At 36.0% G+C, this 26,974-nt stretch overlaps 2 protein-coding genes across 2 annotated transcripts; one reads left to right on the top strand and one right to left on the bottom strand.

Moving 5' to 3' along the window:
- The first annotated feature begins 2,815 nt into the window (after positions 1 to 2,815).
- Positions 2,816 to 23,624, top strand: LOC106063203 (uncharacterized). Its single transcript, XM_013221515.2, has 5 exons — positions 2,816 to 3,232; positions 17,446 to 17,508; positions 18,586 to 18,702; positions 20,034 to 20,107; positions 20,527 to 23,624. The coding sequence occupies exons 1-5, from the start codon at positions 3,143 to 3,145 to the stop codon at positions 21,338 to 21,340; spliced, it is 1,158 nt and encodes a 385-aa protein (XP_013076969.2). The 5' UTR covers positions 2,816 to 3,142; the 3' UTR covers positions 21,341 to 23,624.
- A 1,874-nt stretch (positions 23,625 to 25,498) lies between these two features.
- On the bottom strand, positions 25,499 to 26,974 carry LOC129924694 (uncharacterized protein K02A2.6-like). The gene is made up of 2 exons (XM_056021186.1): positions 26,146 to 26,974; positions 25,499 to 25,881 (listed from the first exon to the last, which is right to left on the bottom strand). The coding sequence occupies exons 1-2, from the start codon at positions 26,972 to 26,974 to the stop codon at positions 25,499 to 25,501; spliced, it is 1,212 nt and encodes a 403-aa protein (XP_055877161.1).

Below are 26,974 nucleotides of genomic sequence, written 5' to 3'. Positions count from 1 at the left end.
TATCGGCCCAATTGGGTACCGGCCCACCGGGCATTTGCCCGAATGCCCATATAGACAGTCCGCCCCTGGTCTTCCTCTACGTCTTGTGCCCTGGGGGTTCCACTCTAAGGCCTGTCTAGCTCTGTTGTTAGTATCTTTTCTCAGGGTGTGACCAATCCAGCTCCACTTCCTCTCTATCAGGTGGAACAGAGGAAGACATTTAACGTCGCATGAATCTAGCGAGGCAGACATTTACACACCTCTATATTTCTCTGTCCAACCATCTCCCACAGTTTGGTGTTGTCTATTTTGTTGTACCAGTGTATTTGTAAGATAGTTCTCAGACATATGTTGATGAAGGTCTGTACTTTTTTTTTATTGTTGCTGCATCAGTTGTTCTCCTTGTTCAGAACCATACAGTAAGACTGGCTTGACATTAGAGTTAAAGATTCTTATTCTAGTCTTGTTAGAAATGTGGGGAGATTTCCAGGTTGGTTTGAGCTGTGTAAATGTCTGACCCGCTAGATTTATACGACGTTTAATGTCTTCATCACACTACCAAGGTATATAAAATTTGGTAAATGGTCTGAGAATCCAGTTCTATGTCTCTGTTTTGGAAAATTTTCAATTCATATTTATTTGTATAACAAATAGAAATTTTGAGCCCTAGTCGCTTTTTCCAACCTCCAACCTTTTTTAAATTTTAGATCTTTCTATTGTATAAACAATTTTGGGCTCATTACTCTCATTCACATTGCATGTTTTAGGGCCGGATTTAAGACAGGTCAGGAGGGGTTACTGATCAGGGGACTCCACAAAAGAGATTTTTAATAATATCCAATTTTCAACGGGTTAGCAACTTTGACATTTTTTTTCCAAACATTTTTTCTTCGCATTTTTTTCCGATAATATTTAAAATCTTACAGTTGGCAACACTGTGGCTGTATTACAATGAGTAGACAAAAAAATTAATGTTTCGCGACTAGACTATCACACACTTCACAAGTGTCCGTCGTCGCGTTCTCGTAGCAGGGGAGGTTATGAAGGTTTTACAATTTTTATGATCATGTGTTTCAGCTTTATTCTGAGTGCGTTCTTTTACTCTCTTTAAAAATATGACTTATTGAAAGTTCACTGGTTTACTCTTTGTGTTTGTGTTGATTTATTACTTTTTTTTTCTTTTCCTCGGTTATAAACTCCACGACTATATTCTTATTTGCATAACATTGTTTTATGTTCTGATCTAGAGCAGAGAGATCTCGTCAGAAATGTAGCAACAAATCTTTGACATGAGAACGATGAAGACGAAAGAAGAGAAGAAATCCTTTTGATAAGATGAGTCGTCTTGAACCAAACTTTGAAGGACCCAAATAATGCTTTTTGAATCTGCTCTGCATGCATTGGATTCGGTTCCATCATTCATCAAATCTAAAATAATAGATTTTGATAAATACGAAAAAGCAGCTAAATACTTGTCAGATACTGACGAATACGAATACTTACAATCGCGCATTAGAAAAAAAAATGAGAATTTTAATGCACTCGATTACATGAAAGCACCAGACGCAAATCTGTCACCAAAGAAGAAATTTTAAGTGTCTGGTTTCATCTCAGTGATTGATAAAACTTTGTGTTTCTCTCACTGAAAGATTGCATACGTACGAAGCCGCTCGTTAAAGATGCGTATTTTTCATTCATCTATAGGAGATGGACATTGCTAATTGTATGCAGCTGATAAATTTGTTACCAAGACGATTTAGAGCATAGCCTTGGTAATGAGTTTAGTTCAATAAAAAAAGAGAGAGAGATCTAAGAAGCTCTTCTACTATCGGACTCTATCCCATTCTTAGAGAGCAAAATTTCTTCCTATTTCTTAAATTTGTATATTCATTTATTTATTTTTATTGCTATCTATTGTTTAGACAACTTTGGGCCTATTAGTCTCATTCACATTGAACGTTTCAGGGCCGGATTTAAGACAGGGCATATTGATGATAAGGAGGCCTTAGCAGTGCGAGTGGCATATCAGAACCACGAATATTTTACGACTGACTGACAGTGACAAAAGATTCTCTATATCGCGGGGCGCCTCTCTAAAGCGAGGGGCCTGCCCGGCGCGGATGCCCCACTCGCTACCCGCGAAGGCCACTTCTGGTCCCAGTATTGTGTTGTGGAGAAATGTCATTTCATGTTTCATGATGTTTATCGGATATAGATTAGCATATTATAGTATGCTTTCGTATACATTTGATATGGTTTGTTTTAGTTTTGTTATAGAAGTTTCACAACTTCAGAAAGGGTTAATAACGTTGTTTTTTTTTTTACTTTACACGTTTCGGAGGTTTCTTGAGAAATTTTTTAATCCAAACATCTTGCTGGATGATAGGGGATTGCGGAGGTCTGGTTTAGAAGTCAGAAGCGCCTACGAAATAACCATACCAATATTTTAAATCCCCCCCCCCCCCCACCAAAAAAAAAAGGAAGACAGGCCATGTTGTGGTAAAACGTTCAAGTAATGAAATAATTAATAATCATCATCAATAATCATAACCAATAATCAATAAATAATCATAACCAATAATCATAATCATTTGATACAGAGACTATTATTAACACCTCTTTTGTTTTTTCAAAAGCTCGAACCTTTACCCTGCACTTTCGAGGGGAGTTTGTTTTATTTACTGTTGTCTTTCAAAATTGAAAACTTGCCCTCAAAGAACGCAGCCAATAACTTGAAGCAAAAGCGATTTTCTCGTGTCAAGTTGTCTCTGGTTTTGGTAGCGCGCGATAAGTGAACACGAGTGCGATACTGTGACATGGCTTGCTTACAAACACTGCCCTATCAGGTGGCAACTTTTTTTTTTTCACCAGGAAGTAATTTCGTGCCAGGGAAAAATACTAGCAACAAATTTAAAAATAGACCAGTCAGATCTAGATCTATGTGTTAAGTGTTTGTCTTCATATAGTTTCTGGATGTTTATGCACATCTTTTGAAGATAAAAATCGGACTAGAGTCTAGATCTATAGACGAATTTGGCACACATACAGTTAGTCTTTTTATTTTAGATCTAGAATCTAGATTTACTTGTATAACAATAGGCCGCGTGCTAGCCTTAGGGCATCCAGGACCCTTTTTGGAAGTCCAGTTTCAACGTCCCGTGAGATGATGGCGGACATATCAAACAGCTTTCGTTCGTCCAGCATTTACGAAAAGCCAGAGATGGAAGGATACTTGGAGAAAAAAAATTCAGGGGTAAGTTAATGTTCATCTTGATCAGCTCTATTATATTACTAAAACTGCCTGGCTGTCGCGTATGTCACTGACAAATAGCACAGGCAAATGGCTTTGTTATTGTCCCTTCAAGACTCAGCGCAGTACGAGACACACTTACACAGGTAGGTCTACACTTATAGTTAATGGTAATAGAGTCTATAGCTTAGGAGAACTGACGGCGTTAACAACAGAGTGTAGTTGCTGATACATAAACAAAATATAGATTTATTTGCTTGTGGTATAGAATACACAATGGCCATGGGTCACATTTGGTACATTTACAGTTTACTATCCCCAAAAGCCACTCACAACGTAATGTGTAAAATGTATTCTAGATAATAGATCTACTCTATGTGTGTTGGCTTGCATTGAGCCACACTGGAAAATGTCGTTCTCCACGTTGTTTGAATCACGCCCCCCCCCCCTCTCCCTCTCCCAATCGGGGGGGGGGGGGCTACAACGGGGCATTGTTTGTTTATGTGTTACACTAAAAATTTGGTGTGCTCTGTCACCTTTGAAACCCCAAGATCTGGACTGTGTAAAGTAAAATTCCCCTTTCAGACCTCGCTGATCAATAGGGCAGATGACGTAAAGGTCATCTGTTTCTGTGGCCCGCGGTTAATGGGTAATGTGTAATAGGAGGGCCTACCGTAAATCTGATGCCTGTGTGCATACATTTTAAGTTTAAAGGTAATCTTAACTGGTCCTTGGCACAGAGGCAACGCCCCTTTTCATTCACTTCTTTTATGAAGTCTGCAACACAATAATTTAGAGTTGTTTGTACAGCCAGACCATTATTTTCAAGGATTAAAGGGCACACACACACACACTGTAATTGCAAGGGCTTGTGCAGCAAATTAAATGTGTGCAATTTGGTTTCATAAATAGAAAATTCAGTCAGATAAATAGTATCTATGCTGGGGGAGGGGGCTATGGGAAGATTAATGAAGGAAAAATGCAAATGACATAATAATATGACTGACTAGGCCTACTGCTTCAAATACGAGAGTGTTAGCACCCAATTATATTCGGTATGTTTACATAACCTCACCTATTTAAAATATGTCTGATACAGAGTGTAGTATGTGTGTACCTATTCAAGATTAGTTGGGTGTGTTAGAGGAAGATGTGATCCTCACACTGTGTGTTGAAAGTCTTAATGAAAGCTAGGCATACAAAATGTCCCTACACATATGCACAAATACACAGCTTACACATCGTAATAGTGCGGAAAATGTTATGTTGGCCTGGAAAGTGAAAGCTACATAGGGGCCTATAGATCTAGCATTAAGTTCTTTGGTTCTACTTTCACGTCCGTGACATAAGTAGGGGCTCCTTCGTGTTGTCTTAAGTAACAAGAAAGGAAAGTTAGTCTATTAATTAAAATTAGCAATATATACACTGGTCGTTTTAGGCTCAACATTTCAACAATAATTGACACATTATATGCGATCAAGATGCTAAAGCGTGGCTCACAGTTTTTGATATTTTTTGAAAGATAGTTATCTCGTTAGCACAAAGGATTGAGTTATAGGCCTATGAATTAGGTCAAGTTTGGTGTTAATGGCGTGACTAGACGTGACTATAAAGCACAGTTTGTTTGAATGAATTTGCAAATTTCTTTTTTTTTTTTTTTTACCTCTATTCAAGCCAGAGCCTCGGTCCAGGAACGAGGACAGTCGGTTTTCCTGAAAATTTAACAGTAAATGTATATCGCTGGGAAGACAATTAATAGCTCGTTGGCCACATGGGAAAAACTGTAGTTTGACAGTTATAATTTTTTAAAGTAAAAAATAAATAAATATAAATTTGGCTAGAGACTAAATCTAGGACTAGATCCAACATCGGTTTTTAAAGGATTGCCGCGTTCTTGAAAGGACTTTCGTGTTCGGGCATATCCGAATGTAAGGCATTATAAGAGTATTGATTCAAGAATTAATGTTCAGGAAAATTGTTCGAATAGTCTTCTAAGTCTGGATTTAAAGGCGTATCATTGGAATGACTTTATTCACCAATCGTAAACAAACATTTAGCCACGTGATTATCTATCTCTTCTGTACAAATTACGATCTAATTTTTTATACACAATGGCTATCACGTGACAGATTTCGTTTCCGTTGTTTTATCAATATTATCACGTGAATGAATGTTGATTGTTTACGATTGGTGAATGAGGTCCATTATTCAATAATTTGAAAAAAAAATATGACGTAGTCAGCCATAGTATACCGATTATGCGATAACTTAGAAAACATAAAGTTGCTTCAAGTTTAATAAAGAATATCTTGGCTTTACGGATATTTTTTTTACGTAAATCTAATAATGTATCTAGATTCTATGAGAGATAAGAATGGAGAAAGAAGGTTAACAGATCTTGTGTAGTGCCCCAACCGTCCCGCAGATCAAAGGATACGTGAAAGTGAATGTAAAGTTAGATGTGAACCTGGCCTAACTAGTTTGTGGTCTATAGGGCAGATGATGTAAAGTTCATCTGTTTTTGTGGCCTACGGTTAACGAGGGTGTCATGTAGCCAGCACAACGACCAACCGTCTTTGCTTTTCCCCAACTAATGTCAGGTACCCATTAGAGCTGGGTAGACTCAGAAGTTGAAAATCCCAGTCTTCACCAGGATTCGAACCCGGGACCCTCGGTTCGAACTAAATAAGTTAATTGTTTTGAAAATGCTCAATCTCATATTCGAATAATCAAAAAAAAAAAATTTCCGCTATATAGAAAAAATGCTTACGAAAATGATGTTTATAAGATTATTATTCGTCTTAAATTAGGTCTAACATACAATGCATACTAATTAGCTTTTTCTTATAAAAAAAAACTGCTTGCATAATTAATTTTAAAAATTAGAATTTTCGCTTTCAGGAAAAAAAAATAGCCTTCGCATCAGAACTTTGAATGGTCTAAAATATTGTGAAGTCGAATTTTCAATATCTCTTCTAGTTTACGAGATCTAAATGGGACGGACGGACAGACGGACAGACATTTCGCACAAAACTAATAGCGTCTTTTCCCCTTTCGGGGGCCGCTAAAAAGTTATTCCATTTCCCATTTACAACTAGCTCTATTTTGAATGGGATATTTTATGCATAAGCCTCAAGAATGCACATTTCTATAGCCTACAGATTACTACAGAACGACCCCTGGGCTATGTGTCTGGTGTTTTTGAAAACATGTTTGTCATTAAACCTTTGCTTGAAGTGATCCTAAACAAAGACTTGTCACGTGACTCATAGAGTGACTATGAACATCTCCAAACGCACTGTATGTTTACCGATGAGTCCAAGACACTCGATACTAGTCTATTAAAAATAAAATTGGAATGAGAATACATAAAAGAGATGATACTGTAATATATATATATATCCTTGATACACAGCTGCGGTCGCAGGTTGAACATATGTGATCACCAGGCGCCCTTGCATTTTCACCCTTCTTTCTGCTTCTGTTGTGTATGGCATCTGCAATCTGGGACCCTTCCTTTATGCTCTATCTCCATGTGGATCTATCCAGTACCACTTTTCCCCAGCTGCTAGTGTCGATTTTGAAGAGCTTCATGTCGCGTTTGCATACATCTGTATACCGTAAAAGTGGGCTACCAGTGGCTATCCTGCCTTCTATTAGATCGCCATACAGGATGTCTTGTGGAAGTCGACCTGCTGGCATTCTACGAACGTGGCCAAGCCAGCCAAGCTGATATATTCAGATTTCATTTGCAAGGCCGCATACGATCTCTCATCATCTTTTGTGATTACCGGTACTCGGCCACATGAGGAGGCACAAAAGCCCTCAGCCCTCTGGATGACAGTAAACGGTCATCACCGAACCACGATGGACGAACTATATATATATAACTCATGTAGTTTATATCCCAGTCAATAGAACGTATGGACAGCCATGAAAATATTATTTTAACAATTTTTCTTTAAACTACGCGGACTAAAAAAGTAAATATTAGGCCTATTTTTTAAATGATCAAAATTAACATTTAGATTTTACTGCTAATTGAAGTTTACTTAAGGCGTTATCTAGCGGTGTACTCTAAGCACAGTTTGTAAAGACCTGTTTATAATCAGACATTTTGTGTTGAAAGAAAATGTGGTGAATGCAAGCATGTATTCAAACAGTAGGTACCCTGTTAAAAACAAACAGGAAATAGAGGAAATATTTAAACATATTCAGGTTAAACCCATGACGGTCCATTGGTTCTATTGAAATCATGTTTTTTTTTTAAAGGAATGCAATGGTAGGTTCAAGACCACGAGCTATTAAAACTATTCTTTGACTAAATAGAAACCATACGTACATTCTACAAACGTATAACAAGGTTAAAAAACAAATCCACGCTCTTGATCGCCTCAAGTGTGCGAGTGTCATGTTTACTTTATATAACCATTTCATCACGCTATGAAGAATGCCGTTCATGCTGAGAAAGTGTTAGGCTCAGCATTCACCGAAACATTCAACTTGACTAACTGGCCTATCTGAATAGATGGAAATTTCGTTCTCGTCAACGTGTGTATATTTAAAACTTTGATGTCTTGCGGGTTGTTTGTTCTCTTACAGTAGGGCTAGGTCAATGTTCATCGTTGCGTGTTGCTAATAAGCATGTCTGTCTATCATTGTATTTTTAAAGTTAGATTTCGCTCACACATGTCCAGGGAGGTCCAAAAGTAGGTAAGATAGTAGGCCTATGTGAAATAAGGTTAAGTTCATAACACACGATTTTAATAATCCTGAATACGTATATCAAACAATGACTTTGAACTAATAGTCTGGATAATGTAGAGCATTGTGTTTCGGGCATTCATGCTGAAAATAAACCTTTCGTTTTGTAAGACAATTTAGCTCCAGACATTGTTAAATCACTCCCAGTCTACAGTTCTATATTGTTATTGTTCTTTAAAAAAGTGTACTCTTTGACTGAGCACAGCCCTGCTTAGGGCACATTTTCAGGCGAGTCAAGCTTTCTCGTCGAATTCCAGAACTATTCAACTTGACAGTTAATTACAAACCTTATAGCAACACACTCTGTCTGTCTGTCTGTTGTCTGTCTGTGTGTGTGGTAAAAAATGTGTACACGTTATTTCTCCCACATCCATTTTCGGATCAAGTTGATACTTGCCATAGACAAGACACGAATCAATAAAAAAAAAGTAACTTATTAGACAATTAATTACTGGTAATTCATTATTTTGTTTAATAGCAAAAAAGGGAAACTAATACTCCAGTGTGGCTACATTTTTTGGGTTTAGTCCCCTTAAATTATTGTTAACGCTATTTCTTCCTTACGCATAGAATTCTATAACCTTTCAACTTGACAGATTTTAACTTATGTATTCTAGAAGTATTCAACTTGACAGTTTATTTTAAAACTATGTATCTTGACAGTTAATTTTAGAATTTTAGAACTATTCGCATTGATATATTCCACCGAATAGATTGAATCCTGTGACTAGCATTTGCACACATTATTCAGCACACGTTTCAATGGGGCTGTCATTGACTTGTTGAGATAATGCTAGACTCAAGAACTAGCATGACTAGTATAGGCTTTAGTTTCGAAGTTTAAACTAATTACTACAACAAGTGGTACATTACTTATCTCAATTCAAGCACTTCAAGACTGAGAAACATTTAGTTTCATTTGGTGATCTAAGGCATGTCACGTGGACAGCGAGTGTAAGTGTACGTGTTCAAGCCTGAATAAATGTGAGTTAGATCTAAGGCATGTCACGTGGTCCGGTACGTGCACACTTTGGTTAAAGATCACACCAACAGATTTGTCAGTCACAAGACGGATATCTGAAAACTTTGTCAACAGAGATTCGAGCACTCATAGACACACACACACACACACATTCACAAAAACATATACACACACTCAGAGAAACACACTAGAGTTAAAGAGTTAAATCCTTCTAGATTGTAGGTCACTTGAACAATAACGAAAAAAAAAGGAATATTTGTGAGACAGTCAAATTTTGATGTTTTTTTTTTATTATTGCAATTGTTTGTTTGTTTTAAAAGAAAACAAGTATTTTTTTATCCTTGATTTTTATTATTAAGACTATACAGATTTATGTCAGTGATTGATCTGTCAGAATTTACCCAACGGATTTTTACAAAGCTTATATCCACTTACTCTGTCTGTCTGGTAAAAAGTTTGTACACGTTATTTCTCAGACACCAATCTCGGATTAAGCTGAAATTTTGCACAATTATTTCTTTGACCTGAAAAAACAAGTCTGGAGTCTGGCAACATTTGCGTCGCCCTGACCATGTCGATCCGTGGGGGATAAAAAGCATAGGAACAAACTACAATTGCGCAGTGTAGAACGGGGCGCTGACCCAAAGGTTTAAACTTTTCCCATCCAAATTTCGATGCCCATTGCCGACACTGTGGAGAATCAGTGGAGACAGTGGTGCATCTATTTCATGGGCGTATGCAGTTCCGAGAACTGCAGTGTCACTAGATATGTATGGGAGCTGTGTGGCACTACGCCGAACAGCAGAGTTTCTTGCCAGAGCACAACGGGAGGATTAGTCTTTCGTGTCCAGAAACCAAACGGAGTTCATCTCAGATGTCCATTGCCCAGAGATCCTCCATAAGGTGCGGCGCCAGTTTATACGAGTGCGCCCCTGTTTCGTTTCGCTCGTTTCAGCCTCTTTGTTGCTGCTTTCCCTAGAGCGCGCGATTCGTTCTGTCGATCATGTCCCTCTAACCTGATGCGGCGCCCGGTCACACCTCGCTAAGTGGTCGAGATCCCGTTCAGCATAGGATTTCTCTTAGTGTCCCGTTCTCTTATAACTCTAAAATTCCGTTTTAGCTATTGCTGCTGAGCCCCACATTTAGTCTCCCGTACATTTTGGCAGAGGACTTCCATGTCTCGCATCCACATATAGTTCCCCTTTCAGACATTGTGGTCAATAGGGCAGATGATGCAAAGGTCATCTGTTTTTGTGGCCTACGGTTAACGAGGGTGTCATGTGGCCAGCACAACGACCAATCGCCTTTACAAATGAGAGCTGGCTGGAAAGATCCCGAAATTAAAATCCCAGTCTTCACCAGGATTCGAACAAGGGACCCCGGTTCGGAAGCCAAGCGCTTTACCGCTCAGCCACAGCGCTTCGCATCCACATATATTGCCGAATTTTAAAAACAAATTCTTCACAGCAGGTTAGGCCTATTTACAGAGCATAGGCTAAGTAGGGGACACTCTATTCTAACGAAGGTGTGCACGATAGGAAGATCAGATACAAATTATTCTTCTGATCATAACTAACCTTTTTTTTTTAATTGTTAGATGTGAAAAGTCAGTGCTTGAGGAAGATATAGATCTGTGGGTTTATTGTTTTTATTAAAAGGAATATCAATTGTAAACCAAGTCAATTTAATTATGAAGCTTTTTATCTCTTGGTTTAGCCATGGAGGGTTTCAGAAGAGTAAAAGCCACACATTCACACACACGATACGCCTCTTCTTCTTTCTTTGGATGTTAATTTATAATGATCAATGAGTATGAGTAAATAGTAAACATAAATACAAGAGAGAATGAGAGACCGAGAGAGAGAGCACGAGATAGCACGAAAGAGAGAGAGAGAGAGACACACACACACAGACGCTACAGGCAAGAAACCATATCTTCTTCTGCGTTCTCATTATGTTAAGGGTTCAGATGACTAGTCCCTATATCTGAGATTAACTGCGCAGTAGTTTCCAGATCTGGCAGCTCTCCTTACAGTTTGACTTTTATAGGAGCGTTTTGTGGCCAGTGTCTTGCTCAGGCCTCTCGATGTAGAACTTATGAGAGAAATGATCTTAATAGATCGTAAGAGAGAGAGAATTATGATTTTTTTGTTGTTGCGACAATTAATTTATTTGTTATAATCGCTTCTTTTTTAATGGTTTCCAAAAGGGGAATAGCCTCTATTAGTTATTAAATGTTCCATTATTGTAACATCTAACATTTATTCGTTATTAAGAGCAAAATAATCGATCTATAAAGTGTATAAAGGTGGTATTGTCTTTTTAAATAAAGTATTTATTTTTATTTTTCTTGTTTTGTAGTTGGCATATTTATGTTTTTTTACTTTGTTTACACTGTATAAGAAGTATTGAAAACAGTCATCATTTGCTTGCACAGTTTTTTGATTTTCAAATCAACTACTGATATAATAATTGTAAATATATTTTTTCCGACAGCCAAAATGTTTTTGTGTGTCTGTATTTTCAATTATACAGTGCAGACTTAGATAGGGGGGGGGGGTTGCTGGGGGTCTTTTTTTTTTGTCTATTCTTTAAGTAGATTTTAAAAAATGAACAGATTCTTTCTGGAGGGAACGATGACCGCATTCAAAGGAGACAAAGAGATGGATCATCACAACATGAAGTGTAGGGAAGGAAGTCTGGAGTCTGCTGCCACTAGTAGAAGCTTGTGGATTAGACACCAAAATATTTCCAGAAATAACTTTTGAGTAAAATAACAATCACGGTTTGCAGTGTGTAATAACAATCACAGTTGCAGTCTGTAATAACAACCACGGTTTATAGTCTGTAATAAGAACCACGGTTTACAGTCTGTTTATTGTTTCTCTTTCCATTTGTCTCTTTCCCAGACTCTTAGTTCTCTCATTTGACTCTCTATGTCTCTCCCTAGTACATCGTCTGCTATTACCTGAGAACATCTATCATTCAATATCTGTGTTATTTAGAATTGACTTTTTCATTTAAAGATCATATCTGTAAGACTGGGGGCATTTCTGTGACTTGAAAAGAGTGAAATGAGCACATTGATAATGTTGGTTTCTGATCTGGTGGAGCTTGGCGCTTCGTTACTATGTATCCTTGGACGCAAGGTCAAGCTGATGTGAAGTAGTCGCTACGTAGAAAAGTGCATGATGGATAAACTTAATTAATGGTTCTGTAAGACTTTAAACCAGTGGCGTAACTAGAGGAGGGTGGGTCCAAATTCCAGACCAGATTTAACGAAGTTCTTGATTACGTTCTTTGATATCCTGCATTGTCAACTCTCTAGACTTTACATCCTCCAATGACGAAATCTCTTGGTCTGGTGTTTGAGCTGATGCAAACATACTTTTTTTTTCACCTTCCATTCTAAACTTGAAATAAGAGTCTAATTTAATGACAAAATCAGCGTCACCATCAAACTACATTTGAGTGAAGCTTGATAGGCTCAGATCCCCTCTTGCAAATGACCTGGACAGAAACCTTGCTGTTGTACCTAATGAACGTATGTCACCATACAGGTCAAACCTTGTGACTTGTCGAGACAGGACTTAGCAAGTTTGGGGCAGCCGCCAAGAATATGAGAGAGCGGAGTGCTCCGTGAATAGAAGTTTGGCCTAAACTGTGTTAAATATGAACCAACTGGACAGTGCTCCGTCATGCCATGTGCTATAATCGCTTGTTCAGGACTGGTCAGCCTCCACCATGAGAATTCTGGTCAGGGCGCCCATGTGCTTCCAGATTCCTTGGGCTTTTTGGGACTAGTCCTAGCGCTTCAATCATTTCTCCATTTTACTCGTTTACATTGTTTCCAGAGCATGGTGGAAACTCACAAGCAGCTCTGTTGGTGTTAGACCTTCCTGACAGCCCAATGAGTCTGCAGCGGTATTACCAGCACGGCTAGCCTTAGGCACAGGCAAATGAGGCAGCCGCCTAGGGCCTCCGATTATTGGGGGCCTCGCGCAGGATCAAAAATATTTTTTAGAGAAGAAATAGCAAAACCTGTGCCCAGTGTTATTGTTTGGGGTACACAAGGTTTTAAATAAATTGCGTACATTTATTTTTTCGCTGTTTATTTTTTATTTTTCTATTTCATTTGGGTGTAAAGTTTACTTTATCTTTTTCGTCCTCCATCAGAAGGCTTTGTCCTCATTTTTGTCCTCCTACAGGCGTGCAGGTTTCTGGTAAGTTTACACATTAAAGGTTTGTTTTTTTGTTGACCGAAATGTATATAGAAAATTACAGGCCTGAGCAGTGGCGTCATTAGGATCGATGTCACCCTGTGCGGTCACCTCCCTCCCTAATCAACTTTCTCCAAACATTTAAGTCTATCGTTAATTTGTTCTTTTTGTTAAACCAATACAGTCAGCTGATGACCTACTTTCAAACCAATACAGTGAGCTGATAATTTGTTACACAAATGTAAAATGAGTGTAAATGCTATTATAAATTCCCCTTGTTTATGACATGTGTTCAGTAGTTACTGCATATTTTACAATGCAAGTTTATTAAATTAGAAACATGTTTCCACTGTTTCAACTATGTCTCTGAAAAGGTAAAAGTTATTTCTCTTATTCGATATCAAACAAAATAATTACTAATAATCAATTGACTAATTGGCTAATTTTTTTATTGGTTCATGTTTTTAGGTACAATAAATAATTGTTTATAGTTTCAACTTGATCCGAGAATAGGGTGTAGGGGAAATAACGTGTTCATTTATCTAAGGGGACGAAAACCTGCATATTTCACCGTATATGTGAATACTAAAGGATCAATTTCCCTGGTTGGTATCAAACTAATTTATTACCAGTAATTAATCGATTAATTCTTTTAAGGATTCATTTCTTGTATATGACAATGAATAATTGTGCAAAGTTTCAACTTGATCCAAGAATGAGTGTGGGAGAAATAACGTGTACAAACTTTTTTACCAGACAGACAGAGCGAGTGAGGATAGTAAGTTTTGTATATAGGATGTTACAGCCTCTTTCCTCGTTTGAATTTGTACAGAAAAATGTCTTACATTTCTTAAAGGTAACGAAACAGGAACTAGATTTTTATAGCCTCACGCTACACTGTTTATTGTTGTTTTTTGTTTTATAATTTAGTTCCTTGTTTCTTACACAACAAAAGTATTTAAATAGTCTTTGCATTTATTTGGAATTTATTGTTCATAAATATCTTCTGTTCATTATGCTCTCTCTCTTTCTCTCTCTTTCTCTTTCTCTCCCTCTCTCATTTTTAAGGGCCCCTTTGTATCGAAATGTAAGCGCTCCAACACGCTATCAACCGTACGGAATCAGCTTATTATTGGAAACTCTTGCCCCTCAATAGGTGACAAGTGACTCGAATGGGGAGTTACTTAATAGGTCCAAGTCTTGATAAAACATGTCAACAGTTAAAATGGGCTTAGGCATTGCCTATTTAAAGGTCACAATGGTCATGGCTGAGGAAAGATCCCTGACAAAAAGCTTGACGGCCATAACAAGATAAGCCTAGACCCAGAGTTTATTTCTAATGCTTTATTAAACTCTTGAGTGGTTCTTCAAAGTTCAGACTGTGCTGGGTTATGACTTGTGACTAAACCTGCGAGTGACCAAACAAGAATGAGACAAATAGTGCATTGTTAGAGCGTCACAGCATAATGTCTATTACTTTGAGAAAGAAAATGTTACTGTATGTTTCAGATAAAGTTCTTCTTAATAGATATCTCTCGACACTTCAAAACAAATCCTTGCGCCAAAATTTAGCTCAATATGTCAATGGATAACAACGTTCTTAACGTTTGTGCTGCCTGCAGTATGGGTGGATTGAGTGTCAAAATCCGCCATAGCATTACCACAAAATCCTTGAACACTAACCCTATGAGATTTTTAAGATAGGCTTCAATAGGATACTACTAGAGGATATCACTTGGGGAATTTCTACCTTGTCCGGTTATAGGTCATCAAAGTAAATCTTCTCACCTGTTGGGAATTCTATAACTAAGAAATAACTCCTGGTGATGTGACTATTTAGTGTATCTACAAGACATTCACCTTAGGTGCCAGTTCACAAGGCTCTTGCACTAATGTTTACTAACCTTCAAGTTAGAAATAATTCATAATAAGAGCTTTCTGAGGTCTAAGTGGTATCCTGTGTCTAATCATTATTCTGATTTCACTTGATGAGCGAGTGAAAATATACTCATATTCTCATACACATATACCAAGATTTCAGTAGCACAATTGTAACATAAATAAAAACAGAAAATTAGATTTCACACTGCCTACTTATAGAATTAGGTCCTAACTGTATATGATGATGACGTAATTGATTGATATAGCCTATAGGTCTGCTAATTTTGCATTGATATAAAATTCATAAATGTATTTATATTATAAATGCTCAGTTTCATCAGTGCCCCGGGGATTCCACAATAGATGGGTTCCACAATAGAGAAAAAAGAATATGAATTTAAGCGTTCGATGTTCTATTTTTTCGCATTTTACCGACAATACTTTAAATATTACGATTAGAAACACTGTCGTGGTCAAGATGTGTTCGTTTGTATAGTGCTTGTAAGAAATTAATAAGTTACGTATTTACGGCAACCTCGGGCCTTACCCTTCACAAACTCAAGATTATAATTTTTAAACTAAACTATGCATATTTTGTATTATATTATATTAAAAGCTATGTTTTTAAGTAGGCCTAAATTAAATTTACAAATGCTCTATTCCCTTTTCTTCTAAAACATGACCTACTTTAAGATATAAGTATTATTAATTAATGTTTTTTTTTTTTTTTTTAAAGCTTTCGAAATAGTGTAGGGGCTACCTATAAAATTCTGTCCCTGGGCCTCCACTTACTTCAATCCGGCCCTGGCAGGACATAGTCACGTAAAATAGAAAATCCTTTTGTCAGTGGTGTTAAACAGTTATCTAAGCATGCCCTATCAATACTAGAATGGAACAATGTTTGATGGATTATGACAGGGAATAGGAAAATAGTAGGATATACTGCATAGACTATATTAATAGTTTATGCAAATTGAAATTGAGCGTAAAATTGGATGCGTTCTTTCGTACAACTAAAACCAAGATTGTACATTTAACAATAATCCTACATTTAGCTTCACCTTCACCTATCCTTTAGTCTGTTGGATTGTTGTGCCAACACATAAGATCTTTTGACCGTCTCTCTCCATTCCTCCATTCCAGTCTTTTGCCTTGGATAGAATCTCTTTCAATGACAGGCCCGTTGTCTTCTCATCGCGTTCTCTTCCTCTTCTCGCTACTGTCCCCTGAAGGAATATTTCTTTGCGAGCCCCGAGGCCCTATTGATATGACCATAGAGTTTTAGTTTGCGGTTTGTTTGTTTTTTAAAGTAGTTAGCAGTTCAATACAATCGCTTTATTAATCCTGTTTCTAATCTCTTCATTTGTGATGTGGTCTTTGTGATTTCTACATTTAACTAAGACCATTGTTTAAACGTGTCACTCAGTGCCCTCCATTTCCAGGGTGATAACCCAAGTGATAAAATAATATGAAGTGATACACTATGCTATGTCTAAAAAAAAAAGGAATAGCCTGTAAAGGAATTTTTTCTAGTATTTTCTATTCTCTGTCTTGTTTGCTCTTTTTCTCACTCTGTCTTATACCCTTTCTCTCAAACTTTCTTTCTCTCTTTTACACTTCTCTCTCTCTCTCTCTTTTACAGTTTCTCTTTCTCTCTCTCTTTCATTTTTCATTCTATCTCTCTTTAACTTTCTCTTATTCTCTTTCTTACACTTTCTCTTATTCTCTTTCTTTCACTTTCTCTTATTCTCTTTCTTACACTTTCTCTTATTTTCTTTTTTTTATATTTTCTCTTATTCTCTTTCTTACACTTATCTCTTATTCTCTTTCTTACACTTTCTCTTTCTTACACTTTCTCTTATTTTCTTTTTTATATTTTCTCTTATTCTCTTTCTTATACTTACTGTAATCCTCACTCTTTTATTTTCTCTCATTCTCCCCTCCATTCAACAACAGTTCCAAGAGCTCATTGTTCTAGCAAATCCTCTTTTGTCATATCATTGATCTCAACTCTAAGCAGGCCGGAGCTACCACGGAGCCAGACTGTACAATGTGCAATTGCACAGGGCCTCACCTAAAATATGCAAACTAAATTCAAGAAAACAAGGGCTTGAGATAAAATGTTTAAATACAGTATTTCTTTGTACACAAGTATAGCACTTCTTAATATTTGTAAGTGCTTTTATATAAAACTTGAAGAGCATAGGGGCAGACATAAAATAGTCCTGCCCAGCTCCTCCACTTAGTAAATGTATCACATTACTCTAAATGCGGCATCTTTATTCCAATTTTTTTTTTAAACTTATAATTTAGTGTTTAAAAACCAGAAAAATAAATTATTTTAAGATTTTATGCCATTATGTCTACAGATGATGAAAGGTAAAACCAAGAAATGGTGCTACATACAAGGAACATCTTTGTACATGACAAAGGTATGAATGTAATTTAGAAGTAGGTATTATAAATACATTTTATGGCCAACTTTGGATCATCTCATGGAAATGAGCTAAATGCTTGTCGCCCACACAGCAATTCCCAACTCTTCACACAGCTGATGTAGGCCTATCCAAAGGAAAAGCAAGTGCCGATACAGTTTGGGATCAGTGACGTCAAAGGCTCTGGTAGGGTATCCCACGATGACCTGATAACTACTTTAAAAAAAACGCCTACTAAAACTCTATGGTCACATCACAAGGTCCTCAAGGCTTGCAAAGACCTCCTTCAGGGGACAGTACTGAGAAAAAGAAGAAGAGGCAGAGAAAGCGATGGGAAAACAGCATTTAATAATAATCAGGCTTGTCATTGAAAGAGATTTTATCCAAGGCAAAAGACAGAGAGGAATGGAGAGAGTGCTGCAAACTGCATAAGGGTTGCCAGCTCCCGATTCTTCTTCAGGGTCGACTCCTGAAGCCTGCCCCATGTTTGCGTATAGCTGCAAGGGCTGTAAGGCAGCAGAGGTTTGAATTCTGAATTTTCCTTCTCCAGCTCCTCCTCCTGCCCAAAGCTTACTGGTTTAGGGGCCAGTTACTCACTTTTGCCCCTTCTTCTGTTAGTGAAAACAGTTCCACTGGACTCAATATCTGAGCCACATGTGAAGGCCAGTAGTTGGACTGGTTGTTAGAGGCTATTTGAGAGAAAGCTTATAAGTACAATGTACTGGCTAACAATTTGATTGTTTTTTTATAATTTGTGCATTACTCAATAAATTATTTTATTATTCTTAGAATAATTTTCACAAGTTTGATTTTGTGAATTGAATAACATAATTGAATTGAATAAAATAAATATTTCATTTATTAAAAATAAATATAATTACGAATTTGTATCTACTTACTTCAATTTAAATCTAGGAATTTTTTTTTAACAAAAATGTTAACTTTCTGTCCACTGACGTTTACTTTTATTTTTCACTGAGTATCCTGCAGTTATTATTTGTATGTAGATATAATTCAGTTCATAGTAGCATAATGAAAATATATTTATCTATTTATTTAATATCTATTTATTAGAACCAGGGTGTTGTGGAAATATTAGATCTCTGTGATGCCCAACAAGTCAAGAAAATTTCATCAGATTCTACATTAACATCATTTGAGATTGTCATCAAAAAGAAATCTCACATTTTTGTAAGTCTTTTAATTTGTGTTACTAATTTCCCATATGTCACAGTTCTTGATGTTGTTGTTTTTTTAAATGTGTAGAAAATATTATTCTTTTTCCTTCAACCATAAATAATTGTATAAAAAGAATACAATTATTTATCATAGCCAATTTTGACCACTTCTGTTGTAGACAAAAGAAAACGAGAAGGGCTGAGTGCTTGTCTTTGCATTTCTGTGTCTCTGCATGTGGCTGGTGTGGGTCACAAACTGTGCTTATTATTGTAGCTGCAGCCTATGGGAATAGTCTTTTTTTTTTGTGTCCCTTTTCTTCTGCAATGGCTTGTAAGATATCTGCTGAAAATCTTGTCAGTATTTGCAATCTGCTGCTTTAATCTTCTGTTATTTTCTCATGACCCAAGAGGCAGATTCAATATTGAAAGCTTTCTAGGATGCATTTAAGTTTCCTTAAATCATTTTCTTTGCCCACCTTCAACTCACTTTCTATTGGTTATTGGGCCAAAAAGTAGTCTCGTCCAGTTAGTGATAGTCTTTCATTCTACAGGCATGACCTGCCCAATGAAATAGAGACTGCATCAATTTGATAAGTATATTTTGTAAGCCAGCTCATACAGATCTTGTGTGTCTGCTATCTATCCTTTAATTTAATATTTGTGTATTTTCTAAGTTAGTTCATGTGGAAGTGCTTAACCTTGCTGGCATTTTTTTTGTCTATTGTCTAAGAGCATAAAGCAATGTCAGGAGAATGATAGCCCAAGCTTTGTTTGTGCAGTGAGGTTTTGAATGTTAGAGACATTTCTAGACAGTCTGTCTTAAGATGCACTGGCCTTGGCGACTAGCAAATTTTTTCAACATAAATAATTTATCAAAATTACACACAAGCAGGTTGCTTGTTTGCTTTGCTGTCCTCTTAACTTTGTAAAAAAAATTGCAGATTAAAGCAAACATCCATAAATTGATTGATTACATCTTATCCAGAAAATGTAATACAGGTTGTTTTTGTCTTATAAAAATAACTCAAAATAATCTTTAATTCATTTGCTTGGCAAAAACATTAAATTTAGCCATAATCCTTATTAACTATAATTTTTTTTTTAAATATAAATTTGGATATTTTGTTATTTTTCAAGAACTATTCACTTAAAACGCACTGTGTTAGTATCTCATTTTGAAAGTTCAACTGAAGCTGCATTGAAGAGTTTAAACAAATGTTTCATTAAATAATTTATAAATGTGTTGTAAATATCAACAGATGTTTTATAAGTTTTTAAAAATGTGAATTTATGTTTTTCTCTTTCTAAAAAAAATAATTAAACTAAAAAAAAATTTTTTTTTAGATTTGTCAAACTAGTGATGAGTGCTCACAGTGGATTAAAGCTCTGCACAATGCAATGGCTAAAAAAGATAACAAGTATTTATTTCCATTAGTTATAATAATAATAGTAATAGTAATTTTTATTATCTTAGAGAAAATTTGTTTACATTTGTGCATTACACATAACTGTATATTATTAGTGTTCATATGGTGCGAAAGGTGCTGACTGTGAACCTTGATCTTAATTAACAATTAGAGCAAACAATTTTCAGATAGCACTTAAAATATACCTTCACACCATAGTTTGTCTTAAACATTACATTTTAAATTTTCAACAGTAAGTTACAGTATGTTCAATGAATTTATTGCCAAAGGAACAAAAGAGTTTTTGTATCTTTGTTATGTGTCTTTGTTTTTGTGATTGGTGAACAAAACTGAGGGTTAATCATAAAATATTAGTATTAATTACAAATTCTGCTCCGTTTATTAAAAAAAATATATTCTTAATTCTTCAGACTCAGAGGTTCAACATTTTTTGTGGATGATCCTGTAAAAAATGAAACTCAGTATGAAAGTATCTATGCAACAATACCAAATGATGAAAAATCTGAGCCAAATGAGAACAAAACAGGAAGTGTATATAACGTGTCTGACTACACATCCCCCTGTGATGATGTCAAGGAAAAGTGCAATGGAGAAGTTCCAGTTTACTATGACATACAAAGTGGATCAGTCTTGCCAGTCTTCCCAACCACAAAAAATAGTATTTATGAAGAGATAAGCTCGACGTCAACCGTCAAGCTACAGAATGAGCATGAGACTGAATTATACAGTGATGGTTACTCTCAGGTTAACAAATGTAAACTTTCTCCAAATGATGAGGTTGCTATTTTGAGGAGCTCTAAAAGCTTGCCAGTCAGTTGTTCAAGGCAGACAGTTACAGTTACAGACGAGACAGTGACTGACCAAACTAATGCAAACAATGCCAAACGCTACAGTAATGCTAAATTTGACAGCATGACTGCTGTTAGTTTAATAAATTCAGATATAAAATCTGATTCAAAGCCAGCCATTGTGAGTCAACAAACTGAGCTTGAAACTGTTTCAAGTGATCCATTCAATATGTTAGTGGCTGCACTCAATATTGAAGAATTGCCGCTCCCAGAATTCAACCACCCATTAACTGAGATGGACAGACTTCCTGTAAAAGAGCTGACAGAGTTTTTAGCTTCTCATAATTCACTGTGTCATGTGCATTATTCAGAAATCATTAATGAAGAAGATCCTTTTATTAATTTGGTATCGTTTTTGAAAGATTTGTCAATTTAAATGTAATTTAAACCAGTAAAAAAATGCATTTTATATTATTTCTCTAAATTGAAAGAATTCTTAAAAATAAATATTATAAATATATTGTATTATCTGTAATTATTGTTTTCTCAAAAGGAGATTTTCATGTAAAAAAAATTTTGAGCTATAGCATTATGGTAACTTTAAAGCAATCTATTATTTTTCATTTTGTTTAGAATATGTTTTAACTCTTTCAGTGCAGTATTACTCAAAGGGAGTAGCTTAGTGGTGCTTGGAAAGTGCAGTGTTATGCTCAGCAATTAACTTGGTACATAATAATTGTTTCACTATCTTTATAATGTTTATTTTTTTATTTTTCTATTTTTTGTTATTTTCTGGATGTGAGTTTGATTTTTATATTTTTATATGCATAAACAAGATGCACTTACAAGTTAAAAAAAACAACAACAACATCATTGTTTTGGTGGTTCCATTGTTTTTAACTTTGTTTACAGGACCCAAAATAACTGAATAATACAATATCTCAGTACATCTGTTCATTTTGTATTAAATTTTAGGAGTTGAAATTTGTTTTAACTTTCATCGATTAAATGTATATTTATGAGTTAAAACATGTCAGTAGTTATGAATTTTGTGTACATTTCCTTTTCTCATAGTGAATTAAATCTTTAAAAATGTTTTCTTAAATATTTTATTTTAATTATTATACTTTTTTGGTCTATTCATATACCTTTGAAATGAAATCTAATATACTAAATAATAAAGAAAATTAAAAAGTTATGATAGTATTAATACCACTTACACAGTTTTGTTTGTCCTGGACAAATTTCATTTTTGTATTAAAAAAATATGCACTGGAAGAGTTTGGATGATATTTTTAATTTATTTTTTCCAAATTTATAGTTTTCTAATGTATCAAATTAGTTTTGTTTCAAGTAAACTAAATTTTGTTGTTTCTACCCTTGAAATATCTAAAACTAATTTATTTAGTTTCAAAAATTTATTTAAATTTATTTCAATTAACTCCCTTCTGGAAGTTTTTTTTTTTTAAAGTTTTGCATTACACAATTTTGTCGTGAGACTAAAGATTTAAGATGTAATGATGAAAGTGCTTCTATTTCTAATTCTCCCAGCATGCAAAAGTCTTTAAAATTATGATTTTGTCATGGTTATAAACAACATTTAATTCATTTTAACAATTATCTAAAACCTTTCATTTTTATGACTGGAGCGTGGTGGCTGAGTGGTTAAGCCCTTGGCTACCAAACCTGGGGATCTGGGTTTGAATCCCAGTGAAGACTGGGATTTTGAATTTCAGGATTTTTAGGGTGCCCCTGAGTCCACCCAACTCTTAATGGAGTTACCTGACTTCAGATGGGGAAAGTAAATGTTGTTGGTCATTGAGCTGGTCACATGACACCCTGCTTGTTAACCGTTGACCAAAGAAACAGATGAACTTAACATCATCTGCCCTATAGATCACAAGGTCTGAAAGGGGAACTTTACTTTTTTAAATTTCATGTTTATGATAATTAAAAGTCCATCACATTCTCTTAATAAAATTTATTTATTTTCCCTTACAAAAAGAAAGCTTTAAAAAAAATGACTTAATTCTTATTTGAACAAGTTACTCTAAAAAAAAATGCATCTTCTGTAATATTAAAATTAATCACACAGAATTTCCTTTTAGTTTTCAAGCTTTACAATACTTTTCAATGTTACTAATAGGAAATAATAACGGTCTCTAAATGACACTTTTATTTAGGAAGTATTACACTTTTAAAGCAAGTAGTTTTTATCTTTGGTTGCTCAATTAAAGTGAGTTGAAATGAAGTCTTAAGATGGAGATGTTTTCTCACATTTTTGTTAGCTTGGCATTGTGCACTTAAAAGGATTTGGTTTTTTTTTTTTTTTTTGAATGAACAAAAGTTGCTTTTCAGGAAAAGGACAAAAATGATATTAAAAACTGTTTAAGACTCATACATAGTGAGTAATGTAGCCTAGTTAGCTCATTCAAATCAAAAGAAAACAGTTTCATTTAAATTCAATTTCATTTATTTAGTATTAACAAACAAACATTTGGCACATTTTTTGTAAGCTAGAAAAGGAGTTTGAAACTATTTCAAAAGTCCCTGGAGCATGGAACAGATGCCTCAGGAGACTTGAATTAGCCAAGAAATGTAATGACTTTGTCCAATTTAAATGTGTAATTAGTATGAATGAATATGTATGCAAATGATGTAACAATTTTCATTTTTTTTTAATGCAGGAATAAACTAAAAGTTAAAAAAAGAAAACAATAGCAAAAGTGTTTCAGTAGTTTGTTGGAAACACCTAGAGCTAGTGTTAGGGATATTTTTCAAAGCAGACTTAGTATCAATATCTAGACATTTCAAAAGAGGATTTGTGCTCCTTTTTGAGGTCGCATCCTACTACTGGCAGGCTTTCACCTTAAGAGTAAAAATGTTACGGTTTCACTTAATTGTTGGCTGCAATGACATAGTCCAGCAATGAACTAAACTTTTCAGGATGCGACCCTGAAAAGAGAACATAGCCTTCTTTTGCCTGACTACTGGTAACCCTATCTCCACCATTTTTTATATAAATGGAGTCCTTGACATTGTTTATTTTGCCTATTTCAAAATATCTCCCAATCTTCAACTTTCCATTTTCTGACGTTTTTTTCCTTTAGGTTCCAATATATTGCCACATTTCTTCATATTGCATCTCTTTTTTTTTCCCTCCTTATAAAAATGTATTGCTTAATGTAACATAATGGGGAAAAAACTATTTTTTGAGTAATTGTAAAGTTTGGAGTGATTCCCCTTAAGAAGTTTATATAAGGCCTTGCAACGTGTATTTAGTGGCGACTTGCTCCTGAGTTACCAGCTTGACCACTGGACCTATAACTAATAGAAAAAAAAATAGATATACAGTACAAAACACAGGCATTATTTCTAAACATTGTAAACTAAAGATCATTACTTTTCTAAGACAGAAAAGATTGATAGGGGCGACTTCCCTTACATCTTGAAAAAGAGTTACTTACATAAAGATCTATATCTGTGGCATTTTACGTCTCGAGAGACGATCTTTTCCCTTTGCAACTTCTTGTGTGACTAAAGAGGCCAATCCTTGATACACAGCTGCAATCGCAGGTTGGGTATATATAATCACCAGGCGCCCTTGCATTTTCACCCTTCTTTCTGCTTCTGTTGTGTATGACATCTGCAATCTGTGACCCTTCCTTTATGCTCTCTCTCCATGTGGATCTGTCCAGTGCCACCTCTTCCCAGTTGCCAGTGTCGATTTTGAAGAGCTTCATGTCACGTTTGCATACATCCGTATAACGTAAAAGTGGGCGACCAGCGGCTCTCCTGCCTTCTATTAGATCGCCATACAGGGTGTCCTGTGGAAGTCGACCTACTGGCATTCTACGAACGTGGCCAAGCCAGCCAAGGCGTCTGCTGCTGATAACAGAGCGGATGTCTTGGCATCCTGCTCTATGTAGCACTTCCTCATTGGTTATCTTATCTTGCCACCTTATTTTAAAGATCCGCCTTAGGCATCGGAGGTGGAAGACATTCAGCTTTTTTTTCCTGCCATGAGTAGGTTGACCATGTTTCACTTCCGTACAGCAAGGTGCTCAACACACAGGTCCGGTAGACTAGGGCTTTAGTACTGCTAGTCAGCAATATGTTGTCTGTAATAGACTAAAACAACACGAGCTTCAATAAACACAATGATTTTATTCGTCCTTATTTATGCTCTTTACTCCAGCCACTTGTTCTCTATACTCTGACTTCCTTTTACACACAGTCCCTGACACACTGCTGTTCACTCAAGCATGTACACTCAAGGTCCACTGGTCATTTCATACACAGGCACACACACTGCACTACCAGCCACGCAAAACACATACACTTACTATCACATCTCCCTCCTTAAAAGCTTTGAGATATCAATTGACTATACAAATGATTTCTGTCTCACTATAAACAAACGAGTAAACTGAATACATGTTTAACACAACAGAATGTTCAATTGTTAATATTATCAATAGTAACAATATAAATTATAAAATGTGTAGTAAAAAAAAAACAACAACAGTCTAGGTTTACAAAATAGACATTAATTATATACAAATTGCATAATAATAAAAAGATATACATGTATCTAATTATCTGCGTAAGGGTAACGTACTGGTGGCCGAACTTGCCTACCATATCGAGTTATTACAGGCGGCGGATTGGTAGTGTTAGTCTGTTCCTGTTTCACATTTGTATCGCTCACGTTCTCTGGCTGTGTGGTTTGACCATTAATGACTGTCTCTGGGGTGTCCATTTCAAAAATATCAGGCATGACCCTTGATTTTGTACATGTGTCTCTTAACATCCTTCTATTTCTTCGGTAAGTTATCCCATTCGGTGTTTTTACCCAGTATGATCTCGGGGTCTCCGCTTCTGAGATGACCACTGCTGGTTCCCATAAATCGCTAGGCTTCTTTTGCATCCACACTTTGCTCCCAGGCTGAATGTGTGGTCGCTCGGTGTGCCTCGCTGTTTTGTTGTAATATTTTGCTTGATTACTTTTTCTTGTTTTCCAAGCATTTTCTTTTTTGTCTGGGATTTGAGGTCTGAGATAGGCCTCCGTTGTCCGAAGATTTGTCCTCAGACGGCGGCCCATTAGCAGCCGTGCAGGTGAAGGTCCATCAGGGCATGGAGCATTTCGAAATTGCAAGAGGGCCATATATGGGTCTTGACCCGACGTTCTAGCTTTATTTAGAAGCTGTTTCACTGTTTGTATGGCCCGTTCTGCCATACCATTAGATTGTGGAAATCTTGGGCTACACATAATGTGCTTAAATCCCCAGCTTTTAGAAAATTTCAGAAATTCTTGACAAGCAAATAAGGGTCCATTGTCACTAATTACTTCCCTTGGAATACCATGTCGAGCAAATTGTGATTTCCTATGTATGATCACATCTGAAGCCTTTAGTGTTGGGATAAGATTTATCTCAAAGAATTTACTATAGTAATCTACAAGTAGCAAATAGTTTTTACCGAGATACTCAAAATTATCAGCTCCAATTTTTTCCCAAGGAAGTACAGGAGTATCATGTGGTAACAATGGCTCCTTTTGCTGGGACTTCTGGTGTTCGTTACACACTGCACATGTTGATACCATGTCTATAATCTGCTTAGACATTCCAGGCCAGAAGAACACCTCCTTAGCTGTAACAAGACATCTATCTCGCCCAAGATGACCTTGGTGCAGTCTTTGAAGCATTTCTTTTTGCAATACTTTTGGTACTATTAATCTTTCTCCTTTAAAAAGTAAACCATTGCTTTCACTAAGTTCTTCTTTAAATCCTGAATATGCTCGAATTTCTTGTGGAATTTCAGCTCTCTTGTTTGGCCAGCCTATCATAATATTATTCTTTAACAGCCTTAAAACAGCATCATCTGCAGTGGCCTGCTGAAAAATGTTCATATATTCATCTGACATGGGTAAACTATTGATGATCAGATGAACTTGTGCATCCCAGTCATCACTTGAGGGATATTTGATTGGTAGCGATGCTCTTAACAGTGTGTCTGGAATAGACATTTCTTTGCCTGGCTTGTATTCCAGCAGTATTTCATATTTCAT

Source organism: Biomphalaria glabrata, chromosome 2, assembly GCF_947242115.1.
Source record: "Biomphalaria glabrata chromosome 2, xgBioGlab47.1, whole genome shotgun sequence".
In the NCBI taxonomy this organism is placed as follows: Eukaryota; Metazoa; Mollusca; class Gastropoda; family Planorbidae; genus Biomphalaria; species Biomphalaria glabrata.
This window is presented reverse-complemented; position numbering and strand designations above follow the sequence as displayed.